The sequence below is a fragment of the Homarus americanus genome, unplaced genomic scaffold (assembly GCF_018991925.1).
Source record: "Homarus americanus isolate GMGI-L3 unplaced genomic scaffold, GMGI_Hamer_2.0 scaffold50924, whole genome shotgun sequence".
In the NCBI taxonomy this organism is placed as follows: Eukaryota; Metazoa; Arthropoda; class Malacostraca; order Decapoda; family Nephropidae; genus Homarus; species Homarus americanus.
The window spans coordinates 4,314,369-4,330,220 of record NW_024718094.1 but is presented as its reverse complement, the minus strand read 5'-3'; the positions used below and the strand labels follow the sequence as shown (position 1 = coordinate 4,330,220).

The 15,852-nt window shown below is 39.7% G+C and overlaps 1 protein-coding gene across 1 annotated transcript; it reads left to right on the top strand.

Annotated features, from left to right (window-relative positions):
* Positions 1–2,695: 2,695 nt before the first annotated feature.
* On the top strand, positions 2,696–13,669 carry LOC121859141 (larval cuticle protein 16/17-like). Its single transcript, XM_042355868.1, has 3 exons — positions 2,696–2,920; positions 9,860–10,086; positions 11,966–13,669. The coding sequence occupies exons 1-3, from the start codon at positions 2,909–2,911 to the stop codon at positions 12,183–12,185; spliced, it is 459 nt and encodes a 152-aa protein (XP_042211802.1). The 5' UTR covers positions 2,696–2,908; the 3' UTR covers positions 12,186–13,669.
* Positions 13,670–15,852: the final 2,183 nt, after the last annotated feature.

Here is a 15,852-nt window from a genome sequence, read left to right as displayed (position 1 = left end):
AGAAAAGAAGCTGCGTTAGTGCGGAATTCATGATAGTAAACAACCCCTGAAGCGTATAGGGAAGTGTCCTGTAAACGAGACGGAAGGATGAGAAGAAAATCTTAAGTCATTGGCCAAAAAAGGCATACCCAAAGAAGGCGTATATAAAGTTGATATAGATCTAAAAGAACCTCTTTAGAGTGAATTGGATCAACCGAGAGATTAGCCATCAGCTTATTTCACCTTAAGATTAACCTAATCTAAACAACGTCCAAATTATATCGGTTGTAGCTGTGTGTGTTTTTGGGATGTAGGAAGGAGTGGTAATATATCTGGCAACACTGAGGTAAGGTGGTGGAGGTTGAGAGAGGGATGGCGGAGGTATAATTAAGGGAGGTTGGCTGGAGGTGACTATAATGAGAGGGATTTGGGTTCAGCGAAGAATGAAATGAACTGAGGAACAAAATCACACGTACGTTAAGTAACCAAATTTAATCTGAGTTAATCTGGTCAAATTTAACCAAATCTGGCAAATTGTAATCTAATCTAACTTGACAAAATTTAACCTAATATAACCTAACAAGGAGTATGGAGTAATTGGAGCATAGAGTAAGAGAACTTGGAAAACAGCTGGTGGGATACTGACCCCTGCGGAACTGTCAACTAAGGTCTTCTAAGGCAAGTTTTTTGCCTTTGAACCAACTGGTCTTACAACAGTAGTGAGGGAGCTGTGTTTGGCTAGAGGTATGGGTCGATATTCCTAAAGATTCATAAGACGATTCCTCGTAACTGAACTTGTAAAACTCCACCTACGTAGATGTTTGACGTTAGCGGTAACGCGGAATGGCTCTCACTATCGTGTCCTGGCTTCAATCTCCGGGCCGGGTCAGATGTGAGAAGGGTGTTAACCAGTGTGACCCTACCATATATGGCAGGTTTTCTCCGGATACTGTGGGTCCCCTGTTTTAACACTGGGCTGTGAAGGTCATAACCTAACCTAACCAAGACCAGACCAACAGGCCGAACAGCTAGTAAGGTGAGAAGTAGTGAAATGATAAATTAGGTTTAAAAATAAATAAAAAATAGCTACGTGTTAATGTCGTATCTTTCCTGGTGTTAAGCGAACAAACAATCTCATGAAGAAGGGAGGAAGTTTAACTCCGATGTTATTTCTGGAAGTAATTTTTTTTGCTTTAGTTTATGATAACCATTTAGACACATCCTTACATCTTCCCTTACCTGTTATAGTCATCGTGAGGTCGAGGATAACATGGGGCAAGGTTCGAGACTGAAGAAGCTAGAAAACAAAGATGTACCAGTCGACTTAGAAAGCTTAAGGGCTGTAATGAGTGTTGGGTACTAACTTGTGGTAGGTTAGGGTAGGGGTAGGTCGAGGTGGATGTGGCAGGATAGGGGTTGGTCGAGGTGGGTGTGGCAGGATAGGGGTGGGTCGAGTTGGGCAATGACAAGACTAGGGTGAGTTGATGTGGGCATGATATTCAACACGATGGGGATGGATGGGATGGGACAGGAGTGTGCTGGAAAGGGTCGGGGTGGATGAGAGGAGGTAGTAGTGGGCAGGGATAGGTTGGGGGCAGGAAGAGGGTTGGTGGTGTAGGATTTGGCAGGACTGGGGTTGGTCGACGTGTGCCGGGCCGAACAGGCAGTTGGTCGATGCTGGCATGATATTACAGAATAGGGAGAATACTGGTAGCACAGGAGTGGGTTGGCCAAGGTGGGGCAGGAAGAAGGCTGGTGGTGGTGGTGTGGCCTTGACTGGGGCAGGCCAGGTAGCCATACCACGCTGGACCACACCATTTATTTGCATTGTGTGTGACACTCTCACTTTCTCTTTCGTCTGTCTACGAAGATCTGCATGTTGTCGATGTCGTACACATTCTATTGATTTATTTAGTTTTTCATTCTCGTCATTCTTGAATTTCTCTTTTGTTTTTATCTTTATTTGCTATTGTTTTTTGGTAATTGCTGTTTTGTCTTCATCCTCCCCGACAGTGTATTTCTGTTATTAATCCCCCCCCCTCTCTCTGTCTCTCTCTCTCTCTTACTTGCCTCGTATTTTTCTCCACCTGTCTTTTACATGGTTACCTGCCTGTCATCTCTCTAACTGTCCGCGTTAGTTTATGTCTTTACGTCCGCCTTTCTCACCATCCCTTGCTTCTAGTAACATCACATCCTGGAAGGGTCATGTCCTTCACGCCTTGGTCAAGTCTTAATGGAACGATAGCGTCACCCCTCCTGAAACAGGGTGTGGCACTCACTTCAAAATTTCCAAAAGCTCAGTCGCAGTACCGTATTTTTGACACCTTTAGGACTTTTTTTCAGTGTCGTAAATCTTAAGGGTCATTTTGGCCTACGGGTGAATATCTTATGATTTAATATTCCATTTAAAGTAAAAATTCAGATGAGATTTAGATTAATAGATGTGGGACCAGTCAGAGATCACCAGACTACATGCCATGTTTCTTTTTCCAAAATGTGTTTTACGCCAAGCTGCTGGATTTACGTGCTTGAAGTTTATTTCACCTAACATCAATAGATTGCTTAGTATATTGTTTTATGGTTGCACGGGATATATCTGAAATCCATTACTGTACTATAGATGTAGATAATTGTAATGTTTCTATAAGGTACAGTTGGCACCTGAGTGTGACGTCACCAGGTTTGAGGTTACTTTCACTCTCAGGCCGTGTTCTTACACGCTCGCCACTTCGCCAGCCACCGTCTGCCATTCAAACGTGGAGTCTGCCACAAGTCTACACCTTCGAGCGTCTGCTTCCACACACTTCGGTTCATTTTGGCGATCGTTCAGTCATCAGTGAGAGTGATATTAGACGTATTCAACTCAACAATCCTCGCCAGCTTCAAATTAAACACCTAAAGACAATCGTCGTACATCACCGGTTCCAACATGAAGACCTGGGTATGTAAACCGCACACTGTTATCTTTAGAAATTATACCCTGCATCCATAAAATATTGACACTGATAATTCTTTTATAAGTGTTTATACTAGAGGAGCGCTCGAGAAAAACAACTTGTCTCTCTCTTGTCATTCACCAGTGATAGTTATACGAATATATTTATTTTGTACATTAGTGTACACCCCTGTATATTAAAATAAAAATTATATTAGATCTATGCCATAAAATTTGTTTAGGTTTCTGCAGCCACCTTCTGTAGCCACCTTAAGACAATTTTACCACCCTTTCTCAGTTAATCATCTGAGTTACACATGGACACAAAAGACCTCAAGATATAAATTAGGAAATCTCAAATCTAACTATCACATAGACAGGTTACATTATCTTATTTTGTGTTTCCGACCTCTTTGCTCCTGTACAATATACGTCAACAACAACAAACTACAAATTTACATATTGGTAGAAATATAAGTTTCCAATATACGAGTACGTAACAGTTTCAGAATTTATACTTCATCTCAATATATATATATATATATATATATATATATATATATATATATATATATATATATATATATTTGGATGCGTTCAATCAAATGAATGGCTTATTTCCTGATCTGGCATTGTTAGTCTTACGGGACTGAAAGATTGTTTTCAAGCCTGACTTAAATAGCCTGATAACGTGATGAACTGTCTTAACTCACTAAGAATATAAAATAAGAATAATTGAAAGCATTTACATTCATTAAACTGAATTTAAAATTTAATATAGTTTTGTAAAAGAAGTTTTAGTTTACTTAAGGATGTGGCGTTTAGATATGGCGAGGAGTGTTTTTAGAAGTAGTGATCAAGCAGCGTGTGTGGTAAGGGTGTAGTGTGCCGAGACGTGATATTGTACAACTTATTGATGGAAGGCTAAAGCAAATACGTATGGTAATAGTTGGTAACATATCACACAAGGATATTAAACTAGTTGTCTCCAATATAGTTCATATCAATATTCTACTGATACCGTAGTGACTTCAATGCTATTTATACGTACGATCTCCGGCTCGGTATCCTGGTGTTGTTTAATAATATTTTGATTGATCTGAACCACATAAGGGTAAATGTAATGTTTCAATGATGTTAATATCAGATAGTCACTTACACATTCATATATACCTATGTAAACAAAAACAAATAGTTAAATTTTCGCAAAGTAGTCGATGCGAATTTTTATGTCGGTTGTACTGAATCTCTCTCTCTCTCAGGTATAGGATGTGTTGATGCGCAGGTGTTGCAAGGTTGTAGTGATCATGGCTGGGTGGGGTGGTGGGGGTGGGGGCACTTACAATCTATGCTCCATCCCCCAAGGTGCTGGTTAAAACGGGACACGAACCGGGAACCCTTATAGCTTTATCCTTCAAAATAAATATCCATTGTTTATAGAAAGTCTATTTTTAAAGAGACATAATTTCACCCTACAAGTGGATAATTTTATGTTTTAAGAATATTGTATGATTTCTTCAGCCTCTAACTACCGGGTTGTTCTGTTTATGCGATTGGTGTACTGTACATCGTCAACAAAACAATGTATTTAGTATGCGAAACTTCATTTAACACATTAGTATTAATCTAAAAGTATATGAAGACGCTGCATAATAATAATTAGAACTTATGAAAATTTTATATTTGGCAGTCAAAGAATTCTTATTCCAATTACTTCTCATTAATTATTTGCATTATTTTGTACTTATTGAAAGCCAAGGAAAAGTCCTAATACAAAATCCCATTTGTCATGCCACTGTCTTTATTCAAGCTGATTTACATAATGATCTTAGGAACACAAGACAACGTAAAGATCCTGAGCACAAATTATCATATTATATCAGGGAGAAGTTCATTAGTGACCCGTGGAAAATGTTCAGCATAATAACTTAATAGAAGGCAGCCAGGGATACGTCAGGCAGACTCGCGGGGGTAACACGGAAGCTTATAAGGCATGATACCTACAAGGTCACAACAGTAGGGGAAGGGACTAGAGTCGTCTCACTCTTCGACTTTTCGTAATTGATAACCACGCGTGAGATCCACCATGTTTATCCGAGGAATGCTTTCATGAACTACTATAAGCGAATTCATGAAAATACGAGGATTCTTCACTGATACCGAATAAAATTTTCTGTCATTCTAATGTAACTTCTTGTAATTATGTGTATTGACTATATATGTGTTAGGATAACTCGACTATTATTACGTAGACATACAACTTTCATCAACTTAAAATTATGGTGCAAGAAATATAAAAATAAATCCTTTAGAAATACTAATAAGAGCAGATGAGGTGTTACAGGGGACTGGTGTGTAAAGGACCTTGACTGTGACCGTGATCCAGGGAGAGTAGTTATCCTTACTGCTTGGTCTGTTCAAGTTTTTAATAATACTCTCGATTTTATGTGGTGACTTCTAAAACTGACTGCTTGTAAATAAAGAAAAACTGTCCTTGCTCTGTTTACTATTTTATTTATAGCTACGTATTAGTATTGCTAAAAGTTACTAAAATATCGAATCTAAGCCTTAAAATATAAAACTGAAGATATAAATTCGCCACCAGGAAACGGAGCAACATTTTTTCTTAATAGTGTGGGACTTGAGTGCCAGCATGGAGGAACCGGACGTTCATGTTCCTTTCCCTGTTTATGGGGACGCTGATGTCCCTGACGACTTTCAGAAAAATAGGACACTCGTGCACTACACCTCATCTAAAACGTTCTTAGTATTAGCTCATCTACATATCTGTATTATAGTGTTGAATAGAGAGGCCACCACTGTAAGAACAGCCAGTGTTGATGGGATAGCCTTGATGTTCAGGTTTTTCGTGACTCTCTCCTTGCCTGCCACAAACTGGTTTCAACTCTCACCTTTCTAGGGGGACGCAGGGTTTCCTTCTCTCGGATTAGTTATTTATTGTGTTCTTTATTTTATTCTGGACGAAAGCACTACGCTTTTACGTTGAACGACCGAGTATATGATCATAATTCGTGACTGATTAGTCCCCCTCAACCCCACAAAAGACCCCCAATAGAAATAAGCTATCTTGGCTTTCTTGTGTTATCTTTGGTCAAATTAACTTACTGTTGACCATTGTTGTATACCTGCGCTGTCTATGTACGTACATGCTAAATCAGTGTGAACTTACATGGTGATTTTACTGGATATGTCTGTCTGTCTATCTCGCCACCTATCATGATATAAAAGTTAGAGAATATTTGCTAAGCTAACTGACCAGAAAATCGTGTAAATGTTGTTTGTAATACTGTCATGCAAGCATTTCCCTGACAAAGGAAAACTGCAACGATCAGCTGACGTAACTCACTCCGATGTGAATGACCATGAGGATATATTGACGTTAATTCTGATTCTTGGTACGTTGCTGTTCTAGTTATTAGTGTATGGGTTAAGTACAGATGAACATATTATTTTGATCTTTTATTCTCTTAAATTCATTTGAGATCAATGATTTAGTTTTTGTTTACATTCTATAATTCTCACTCTCTGTCTTCTGTATTTGCCATTTTATACCACATCTCAAGTATATTTTTAGTGAATCTACGCTCAGCAATTTATTTCCCTTCTACTGTATACCACATTTATTCCCGCTACAGCAATGACTCCTCAGTGAGATACAAACATGACTAAGTTTATGGTTTGTGGTAAAAGAGAGAGTTCTTTCGTGTAATGTTTGATTGTTAATGACTACTGCATGTACATTAGAATACGCGATGGAAGACCTTTTAGTTGTTGATGAGCAGTAATCATCAACATCAGCCGTGTTCTCTTTCCCGGTAGCCTCTCCCAATGGGCGGTGGCTGGTGTAGGCTAGGCTACACGCCGCACGGGAAGGTCGTTCACCTTTCTTCAGGCCTTTCACTTTACAGACTACTTTCTGCTCTTTCCGGTTTTTAACAATCTTGTAAAGTTTTTCGCTCACTGTTTTTTTGTCACTCTTGGTTTGTTTTACGTCAAAAATTTTATGTGTAACTCTCTACAAAGGTAGCTTCATCTTGACTGATTTAACTGACTGAAACATCTACTGTATGACTTGTGAACTTTCTCTGAAATTATTAAACTTATATGATGACGTTGTAGCGTAGTGTATGTGGCCAGTTGTCAAATTTCTCCTTGTGGGGCTCACATACAGTACATACATACATGTGGGAGATCTCGCACTGAGGTGAGAAGGGAAACTCACAATGGCGTTTATATATATATATATATATATATATATATATATATATATATATATATATATATATATATATATATATATATTATATGTACAATGCAGTGCTAGGGAGTTGCTGTGTGGTGAGGAGCTTGTTGAGAGGAAGTCTTGTCTGTTTGAGAGCGTTGAGTAGAGTCCCCTTCTTGACTTGACTTGACGTCTGTAGATAAGGTAGAAGGCAGCTTGGGCGGTTGGTCGGTCACGTCTCTGTTGGCAAGTACTGTACTGGGCATATACTGATTCCACAATGTTTCTGTACCTGCGCTAGTGTTAGTCAAGTCTGGTCTTGAATTAGCTCACACTCGGTGCCGTACCGTCACAACGCTCTCTGTCAGATTGTTCCAAGAGTCGACAACTTTCACTAGAAAAAAGTTTGACCTGTCAGTTTTCTGAACTTACAGTAAGTCTTAATCTAAAGAAGACTCGTGTACAGAGGAAGCTGAGGTTAGGAAAAAAATTGTTGCGCAGTTGGTGAGGTCTGCAAACGTGCTGACCTTCGAAAGACTTCTGGACAAATATAAGTCGGTGAGTTCCAGAAACCTGAGTCTTGAGCTCAGATAGTAACTCTATTTGCTCGCCTGATTCAACACTGATTATCGTCCTACAGTTTGATATTGATATGAATGAATAGGCCTGACGCCTCCGTCCGGAATATCCATACATAGTTAAAGGAATGGGAACGGTATATTTACATCAAGTGCCAATGAAAACACGTTCAACTACCTACCACATTGGCCTATCACAGAGGCTAATATGTTCGGAATGCATTTATCATTATAAGACTTATAATATAAGTCAATGAGAGCTCAGTAAATACACCTGACCTCAATACGTGACAAGCCTCTTGAACAAGACAAGAACCGACACACACACTAAATACGGTAATATACAAATATCCAGGGATTGATTCATTAAACCCAACGTAATTAAACATGCCCTAACACAAAAATCCTTGACCACCGAAGGGTCAAGACGTACCTGGCGCTCCTCTCGGAGCAGCCAGGTCAACTGTTAAGTTGGCCCATACCAACCCCCTCCCCTGAACCCTCGTCCCCACCGGAATATCAACAAGTTCTCGCCAGAAGTTACAATTTCATTTAGGAAAGGAACGGAACCAGTGTTAAACAGAGGTGAACAGTGGTGAACAGTGCTTAAGTCAGTGAGAACAACTCAACAGTAACAGTCGTACCCAAGTTAACCTTCACACAGTGAGGTCCCAGGTACCCAGTGATAACGGCCAGTGAGACCCAACAACAACCAGCGATGTGTTAATCCGTCTACGATAGGAAGGCCTAAGACCAAACCTCACTCATATAACACCATCTGTGAGGGAATTACTACACTACGTGTTTGCTGTTCAACACCTACATTAATCTGTATGTTCACTGTATGTTCCTTTACCTTTCTCTAATGAAGGCTTTTGTTAAACCACCAATGTATGTAATAAGTCATTTATGTCCTATGTATATTTTCAGCCTTCGGGCAAAGGTCATTAGGTCAGGTTAGGGTTGACTTGCTTGGTTCCGGTCATACATGTAATCATAAAGGGAAGGGAGAGTGTGAGAATTCCTGCAGGATTCTTGAAGATTGTCGTAAATATTTCATTATCATGTAACAACACTCACGTTAATTGTAGCGGCTGACAAGAATAGTCACCTTGGCCGCACATGACCCACTTCGCCAGCCGTTGACCCTTGTGCGTTGTTGACTTGGGTCGACTCCCTCGATGACTGGCATTCTCCAACTATAGTCACCAAAAGTCCACTTCACGAATACAATTTCATCTTTACCCCTTCCCACTGTGCTAACAAACTACACTGCCCGTAACGACTATGTGGCCCTAACGTTTACATGGTTAACTCCAGGCTCAGCACTCGAGTATTTATTTAAATCTATCTTGCATAACCCTATGAATTTCTGATTATTATATATTTTTAGTTTTAAATCAATACTATTAATAATTTGAACTTAACTGTATTCATCGCTAATCTTTAATTATATTTGATTATGGTGTTTGTGAACGCGTGTGTGGGATTTACATTAACGTAACCTTTATTGCCAAAGCCTCAACCACATCGTCTGTGTAAAATTAATAATAATAATATTATTATTATTATTATTATTATTATTATTATTATTAATTATAATGGTAAACAAGTAAATGTCTTTCATTTATTATTTGGATATTAACTGAAATCTCAGCGTGGTCTATCCTCTTCGACAGTAATTCCTTGAAGATAAAGAACAAATCTTGGCCAATAGCCATTACATATCAAGTTTTATAATACTGTAATTGGTTGATCAGTTTTTGAGATCTGTACACACACACACACACACACCATTAAAGCGTAAGATCGCTTCCTGTAGCTCGTATCGATTTATGCAAATAAAGCAAATGTGAAGAGGGTCGAGATACACATTGTCCTCTTATTTGAATACAACTATGGCATCCTCTGCCGGCATTCAAACCCAGAATTAACCTGTCTTTGATCTCAGGCTGGTAGCTGAATATTTATCGCTTGCGACTGTTATTTGTTTAAATGTAGGTTCGAATGAATTCTAATAGTATGTCATTTTGATGGTGAAAATAATAAATTTTGGTGGCTTGGTCGTCAACAGAGGACTAGAGGGGTCAATCAACACTTATCTGTCTATACTCTGGCACACAGATGCTGGTGCTGCTGCTGCTGGGGGTAATGAGCGTGGTGGCAGCCTTCCCCGAGAAGCTCGACGACTCCAACGAAACTCATGATGACGACGACGACAACAGCTACGAAGATGAGCCTAAGAGACCATACAGTTTCTCATGGGACGCCTCCCGTTACTACAACGGTGCCCCAGACAGGGAACACAAGGAGCAGCGTGGTGAGGACGGCATCACCAGGGGCGTCTTCAGGTAGGTTCTCCTTATAGGTCCAGTAAATGTGGGTGCAAGATGAGTGATGGTATAGCCAGGGGTGCTAAATATAGCCAGGGGTGCAAGATGTAGCCAGGGGTGATAGATGTAGCCAGGGGTGATAGATGTAGCCAGGGGTGATAGATGTAGCCAGGGGTGATGCGTGTAACCTGAGGGGTGGATGTAATCTGTAGAGGATGTTGCAGTGTGGAGAGGAAGACGACAAGATTGTTTTGAAAAAGATGATTACACAAATTAATAAATAAATAGATGAAAACAATTCCATCGGAAACAGAATGGATGACTGGCGTACGTAGTAAAAACACAAATGATATTCCGGATATTACCAGTGGCAGGACAAGGCCGACCCACAGGCGTCGACATATTTGGTCAGAAACCAAGGTTATGTTGAGATTAGATACAAATATAAGAGGTAAGGTCAGGGAAGAACCTAAACATAGAAGTAGGTCGAGCAGTCATCGCATGTGGGGGCACATGTAAGGTGTTGAAGGTGTGGGAGTATACGTTTGCAGCAGCTGGATGAGTAATACTAATGCAGGAAAATTACAAGTGTATAAACCGAAACAAATTGCAGCGCATTTTTTTACTTATAAGTAAATCTTCGAGGCCTGTATTGTAATATGTTTAAATTCTTTCAAAATCTGTCATTGTGAAATTGGTGAATTTGGGGTTATTGAATACTCACTCTGGCGGCTCAGGAATCGGCTAATTAGTTCTAAGTTATGTTGTATTTGAAAAAAGCTTATTTAATTAATAGAAAATACCACCTGTGGGTATTTTTGTTTATAATCTAAGTTTTGTACCAGTCTTGATTGTCATTGGTATGATTTGGTTGACACAATGCTGTGCACAAAATCAATATCTACTGTAGATGTATAAAATGCAATTATCATCATATGGACATCTACTGGAAGAGAAAGCTTAGCGGAACTTCCACTGTCGCCATCTGGTCTGTTCATCTGTAACTGTGAGACATGTATACTTAGAAATACCTCACCAACGCAACAAATTAAAATACACATTCCTTAATCTGAAAATAAAAAAAATATGTACCTGGAATGTATCCTTAGTGCCCCGTAAAGTAAGGTTCGTGAATTTTCGTAAATGAGCAATTCTTATCGTACTCAGTATAAACGGACTTGAGTATTCACTGCTGTGGTACTTAGAGTCAGGCCTCACAGTACGAAGGAAGTATGGGTCCTACTGAGAGTAAAAAATGAGGTCTTGTTTCACATTTACTTAGTCTCTCATATTTTATTCCCCCTGAAATGTTTTCTCTGACATTTGCGATTTTTTTCTTTTTTTAGTATTCACTAAGTTATGAGTTGTGTAATTTTGTTTTTCCTAAGTATGTTTTCCCTGTTGTATTTATTATATTTTTTACCCTCGTGTCCTGGTGTTTTGCACAGATCCCCTTTGCTGTACAGTTATCATTTATTATTTTTTATCTGAGTTTTGGTATGTTTCACTCCCCTTATATTGTTTTGTTGGATTGCTTTACTGGCCTTCAACACCTGGGTCATTACGGCCACCCCTATAGATATATCTTTTTACGAGTTGCTCTTGTTATGATTTCGTCACAGTTTTAACTCATTCTAGGTATATTTTTTTTCCAAAGTGTTCAAACCATTCCCATGTTTTAATTCTTACTAGATTTCCCATTGTTATTTATTATGTTGATATATTGTTACCGCACTATATAGTCAATTGTATACTGCGTAGTGGGTTCTTCATTGCTGCTCAATTTTCCCTCTATTCATGGACACAGATACTGTCTGTTTATATCATCACTGTTACAGTGCATTTAAAATATTATCAGTTGTTTGTATGTCACTACAAGGGTCACCCTTCTCGGCAGGTATGTGGACCCTCGCCAACAGGTGCAAGAGATCGTGTACTTCGCTGACGAAAGTGGCTTCCATGTCAATGCCTCTAACCTGCCTCAGGAGACTCGCGCTGTACAGGCCGCCCGCTCACGACATCAGCTCCTCTTCGACAAAATCCGTGTCGAACACGCTCGTATCGCAGCCGAGAGGGCGTTGTTAGAATCACAGGAGACCCAGGAGGTTTACGAGTAGAGAAGACAGGATAGAGGACGCCCGGAGACACGGGGCGTAGTAAAAAGCGAGTGTCAACAGATACCTGTTTTATAAGGAGACGTTTGGTGGAGGGACAATGGGGTGAAGGAAGAGACGATAAAAGGTTGAGGTAATGAAAAATCATTTATGCTAGAAAAAGTTTGGGGGATTTGTAAAGAAAATATATTGTTAAGAAGTGTTAACAAGAAGAAAACAATAATATAAGAAAAATAAGATAAGCTGATAGGAAGTGACCATGGGAACTGGATTAGTTGTAATGGCGTAGTGTTAACATAAACATAGGTTAGCTGGTAGAAGACGACTGGAATGTGGATCTAGGTTTTTTTATTCTTGAAAAGAGAAGGATATTTATTTACTTATATTTATCAAACTTTATGTACCTTTGGAGTGTTTTGACAAGAAACCATAATTTGCATGATAAGACAAAATTAAACAAGGTGGTAATACCTGTACTCTATTTTATCACGACTTGATGTTTATGTCCGTTGTACAGTTCATCTCAAGCTTGTCAGAATGACTCAATATTCATGTTAATATAACTATTTAATGCATGGATTCATAACATTTTTATCTGCATCACATCCTGCACTCACCGACATTACTACATCAATTTGTTACAACACTGTAGTGTCCTGCACGCTGTATATGTTTATCTAGTCAAAATTTCCCTTTGTTTGTTTTACCTAAGACGCCGCTTGGCGCAAACGTGTTTTGAGCTAACATTTGAGGAAGGTTTCGAAAAACTGTAGTATACTCCATCAGAAGCACGTCTGGTATGACGCCACACGAGATAATATTATCGCTTAACATAACCATATCTAATCCATTCTAGTATAACCCTATGTTACGTCTCTTAGATTAAGTTAGGTTAGGCACCTGGCACCCATATTCAGTAGTCCGAAAGTTTAGCCTTGCGTACTAGTAGGGGCTAGATACACAGTGCCGGAATCCTCTACTAGTGGGACTTTATATTATAACCAGACCTGAGCCAAGATTCTCACCGATTCCAATTACACTTTTTCTCGAACTGAAAAATTGAGAACACAGCAAATATATACAGTTTAGCCACGTTACAAATATACCAGCCAGAAGACTGTCAAAATTACACTTGATTTTCTGCCGTAACATGATGGGTTCATTTAAAACCTATTGGAGGACAATTTTAAGAAGACGTTTTAAGAATCTGAGTTAAGGTTCCTTCCATCTACTCTATTGTGGGCTTGTCGCCATGGGACAAACTAAGCTGCTGCTGCTGCTGCTGCAGCAGGTATGTGGGCGCCTTTACCATTTAAAATATTGCATACACCAGCCTCTAGTAGTATCCAACCTCCTATATTCTATTATTACAAGGTATTAACGCTTTCCTCATACATTAGGATGTTTATTAGGTTTTGCTAATGCTGCTTTATATTGCGTTCTGTGCATGTAAATTTTCCCGTGCTAAATAAACTGATCAGACTTGATATGTTTTTACTTATGACTCGCCTCCTCTCCCCTACCCCCCTCATAAAAAGGCAAAGATCAATATAGTGAAGCTATCAGAATTCAGAAATGGTGTAAACCAGGACCGAACCCAGACCCCAATTTGACCGATGCAATGATCAGTTTTTGTAGATTTTTCAATGAGTCTATGGAATTTACACCTCATTCCTCAACGCCGTATTTTTAATCTTTTATATCCTCTTCGTCATTGATCGGCTCGTTTGCTTCTTGGGCGGTCGGTCACGGCTGTTACACACTGTTGCCAACCATAGCGTAATTACCCTATGCCCAGGGTAATTTAGCCTATTTTCTTGGCCTGTGGGGGAGTCTAGGGCAAAACGTAAGGTAATCAGTACCAGTAACCAATCAGGCATTTTTCGTTGGTCATAAATTCAAATTTCCCGATGGAAGAAAAACTATGAATTTCTCCAATAGTTAAAAAGAAAGTAAAATATAGCATACATTTCCGTTTCTCGACCCCAATACGCTTTCAAAGAAAACTACGTATTCTCGGCGTGTACTCGATACGCACAGCTGCTACAGTTGTTCAGACAGTCTAAAGCTAGGATTTCATATATGCGTTTGCAGTGCGTTTGCGGTATACGTTTGCAGAATGCGTTTGCATTAAATTCCTCTGAAAAAACAGACACCCCTATTTCCACATGCATGCAGCTGTCTTTCTAGCGGGAACACAGGACAGGAAAGATGGCGCCTAGTGCATCGAAGCTACGACGCCATTTATATGAACAGGATGATTTGCTATTAAACATCCTGGGTTTGTATAAGATCATGCGTAAATCAAAAGAAAAAAAACGGACAAGGAAACATAGACGGTCGGTTCATAGATTGCTGCTGAATCGGATCAAATATGGAGCCTTTTTTTGCGGGATTAGCCTGTGGGGTATGTGATGTTTGGTTCACACTCAGGATGGAATGGAGAAAGGAAACTCACAATGTACTCTCTGTATACATGTTGTATTGGATGCACAATGCAGCTTGGTGCTGGGAAGGCAGCATGGTTACAAGCGTGATGTAGAGAGAGCTGGTTGGTGGGGATGCTCAGAGGAGGACAGCTTGTGGGTCGCCATGCTCGCCAGCGGGAGCGAGGACCGCCAGGCAGGAGTGGAGGAGGAGGAGGTGTTGCTAGCTGGTTGGTGTAGGTAGAAAGAGAGAGATCACCACGAGGTCAGGTCTTAAATAGCGGGGGTAGGCGTGGCTTAGTAGTTGACCTCCGTGATGTATGGCGGCGCTGGTTGACCCAGACCACGAGGCATACACTGGGGAATTCGCGGGGTCGGCTACGCAGCGACAAACAGCGTTTGTAGGCTAGAAATCCACTACAAGCCCACCAGGGCACAGATCAATGACCCACATTAAGGCCTGGGGGCGAAAATATAATAACAACAATAATAATAATAATAATAATAATGTTTTAAGTGAAATATTTCGGCCTTTTCTAGAAGAATTTTTTTTAGTCGAGTTTAAATAAATGAAAGTATGTCCATTTTGCCAAGAGAAGATTCATATTCTGTGGCATAATTATTATTTAATTTTGTGATTTTGATTGTACTGGGCGCATCATTGTCATCCTTAATATATATTTTATTCATATTACGCTACATAACATTCAAATCCACAGCGCTTGTAGTCACAGAAAACGGGAAACGTTGGTAAAGGAAACTCACCTACTGTATGTTGTTTTATACGAATTGTACCAAGGTACGGTCATATAATATTAAGTGTGTGTACTTATTGCATTAAGGAGAACTCAAGGTATCTATAGGATGATTGGGAAGGACCAATTGATACGGACTAGTGTACTACAAGGGATAAGTGTAGATCGTGTTTGAAGGTCATACTTTTACGTCTAGGAACGATTAGTGAACGTAGCTACCGCAGATATCAGATGGAAATATAAGAGAACAATGATCTGGATAAAGGATAAATGCAGTGGCGGCTCGTGAAAAATAAAATGGAGGGACTGCAAGCCTCACACAACAGTAGGATACACAAATTTGACCTACCTCAGGTATGAGTTGTAGTTGACGTCCACGAATTCCCAGGGCATGGTAGTAGTGTTGGTGATGGACCAGTATTAATTGAAAATAAAGTCGGCGTGTCTGCTCTTTGATGTAGCAAAATTGTTTATTACTATTTCATTAAA

Coding starts and splice junctions, on each gene's coding strand:
- LOC121859141 (XM_042355868.1), top strand. Junction 10,087..11,965: donor ATCACCAGGGGCGTCTTCAG/GTAGGTTCTCCT, acceptor CCTTCTCGGCAG/GTATGTGGACCCTCGCCAAC.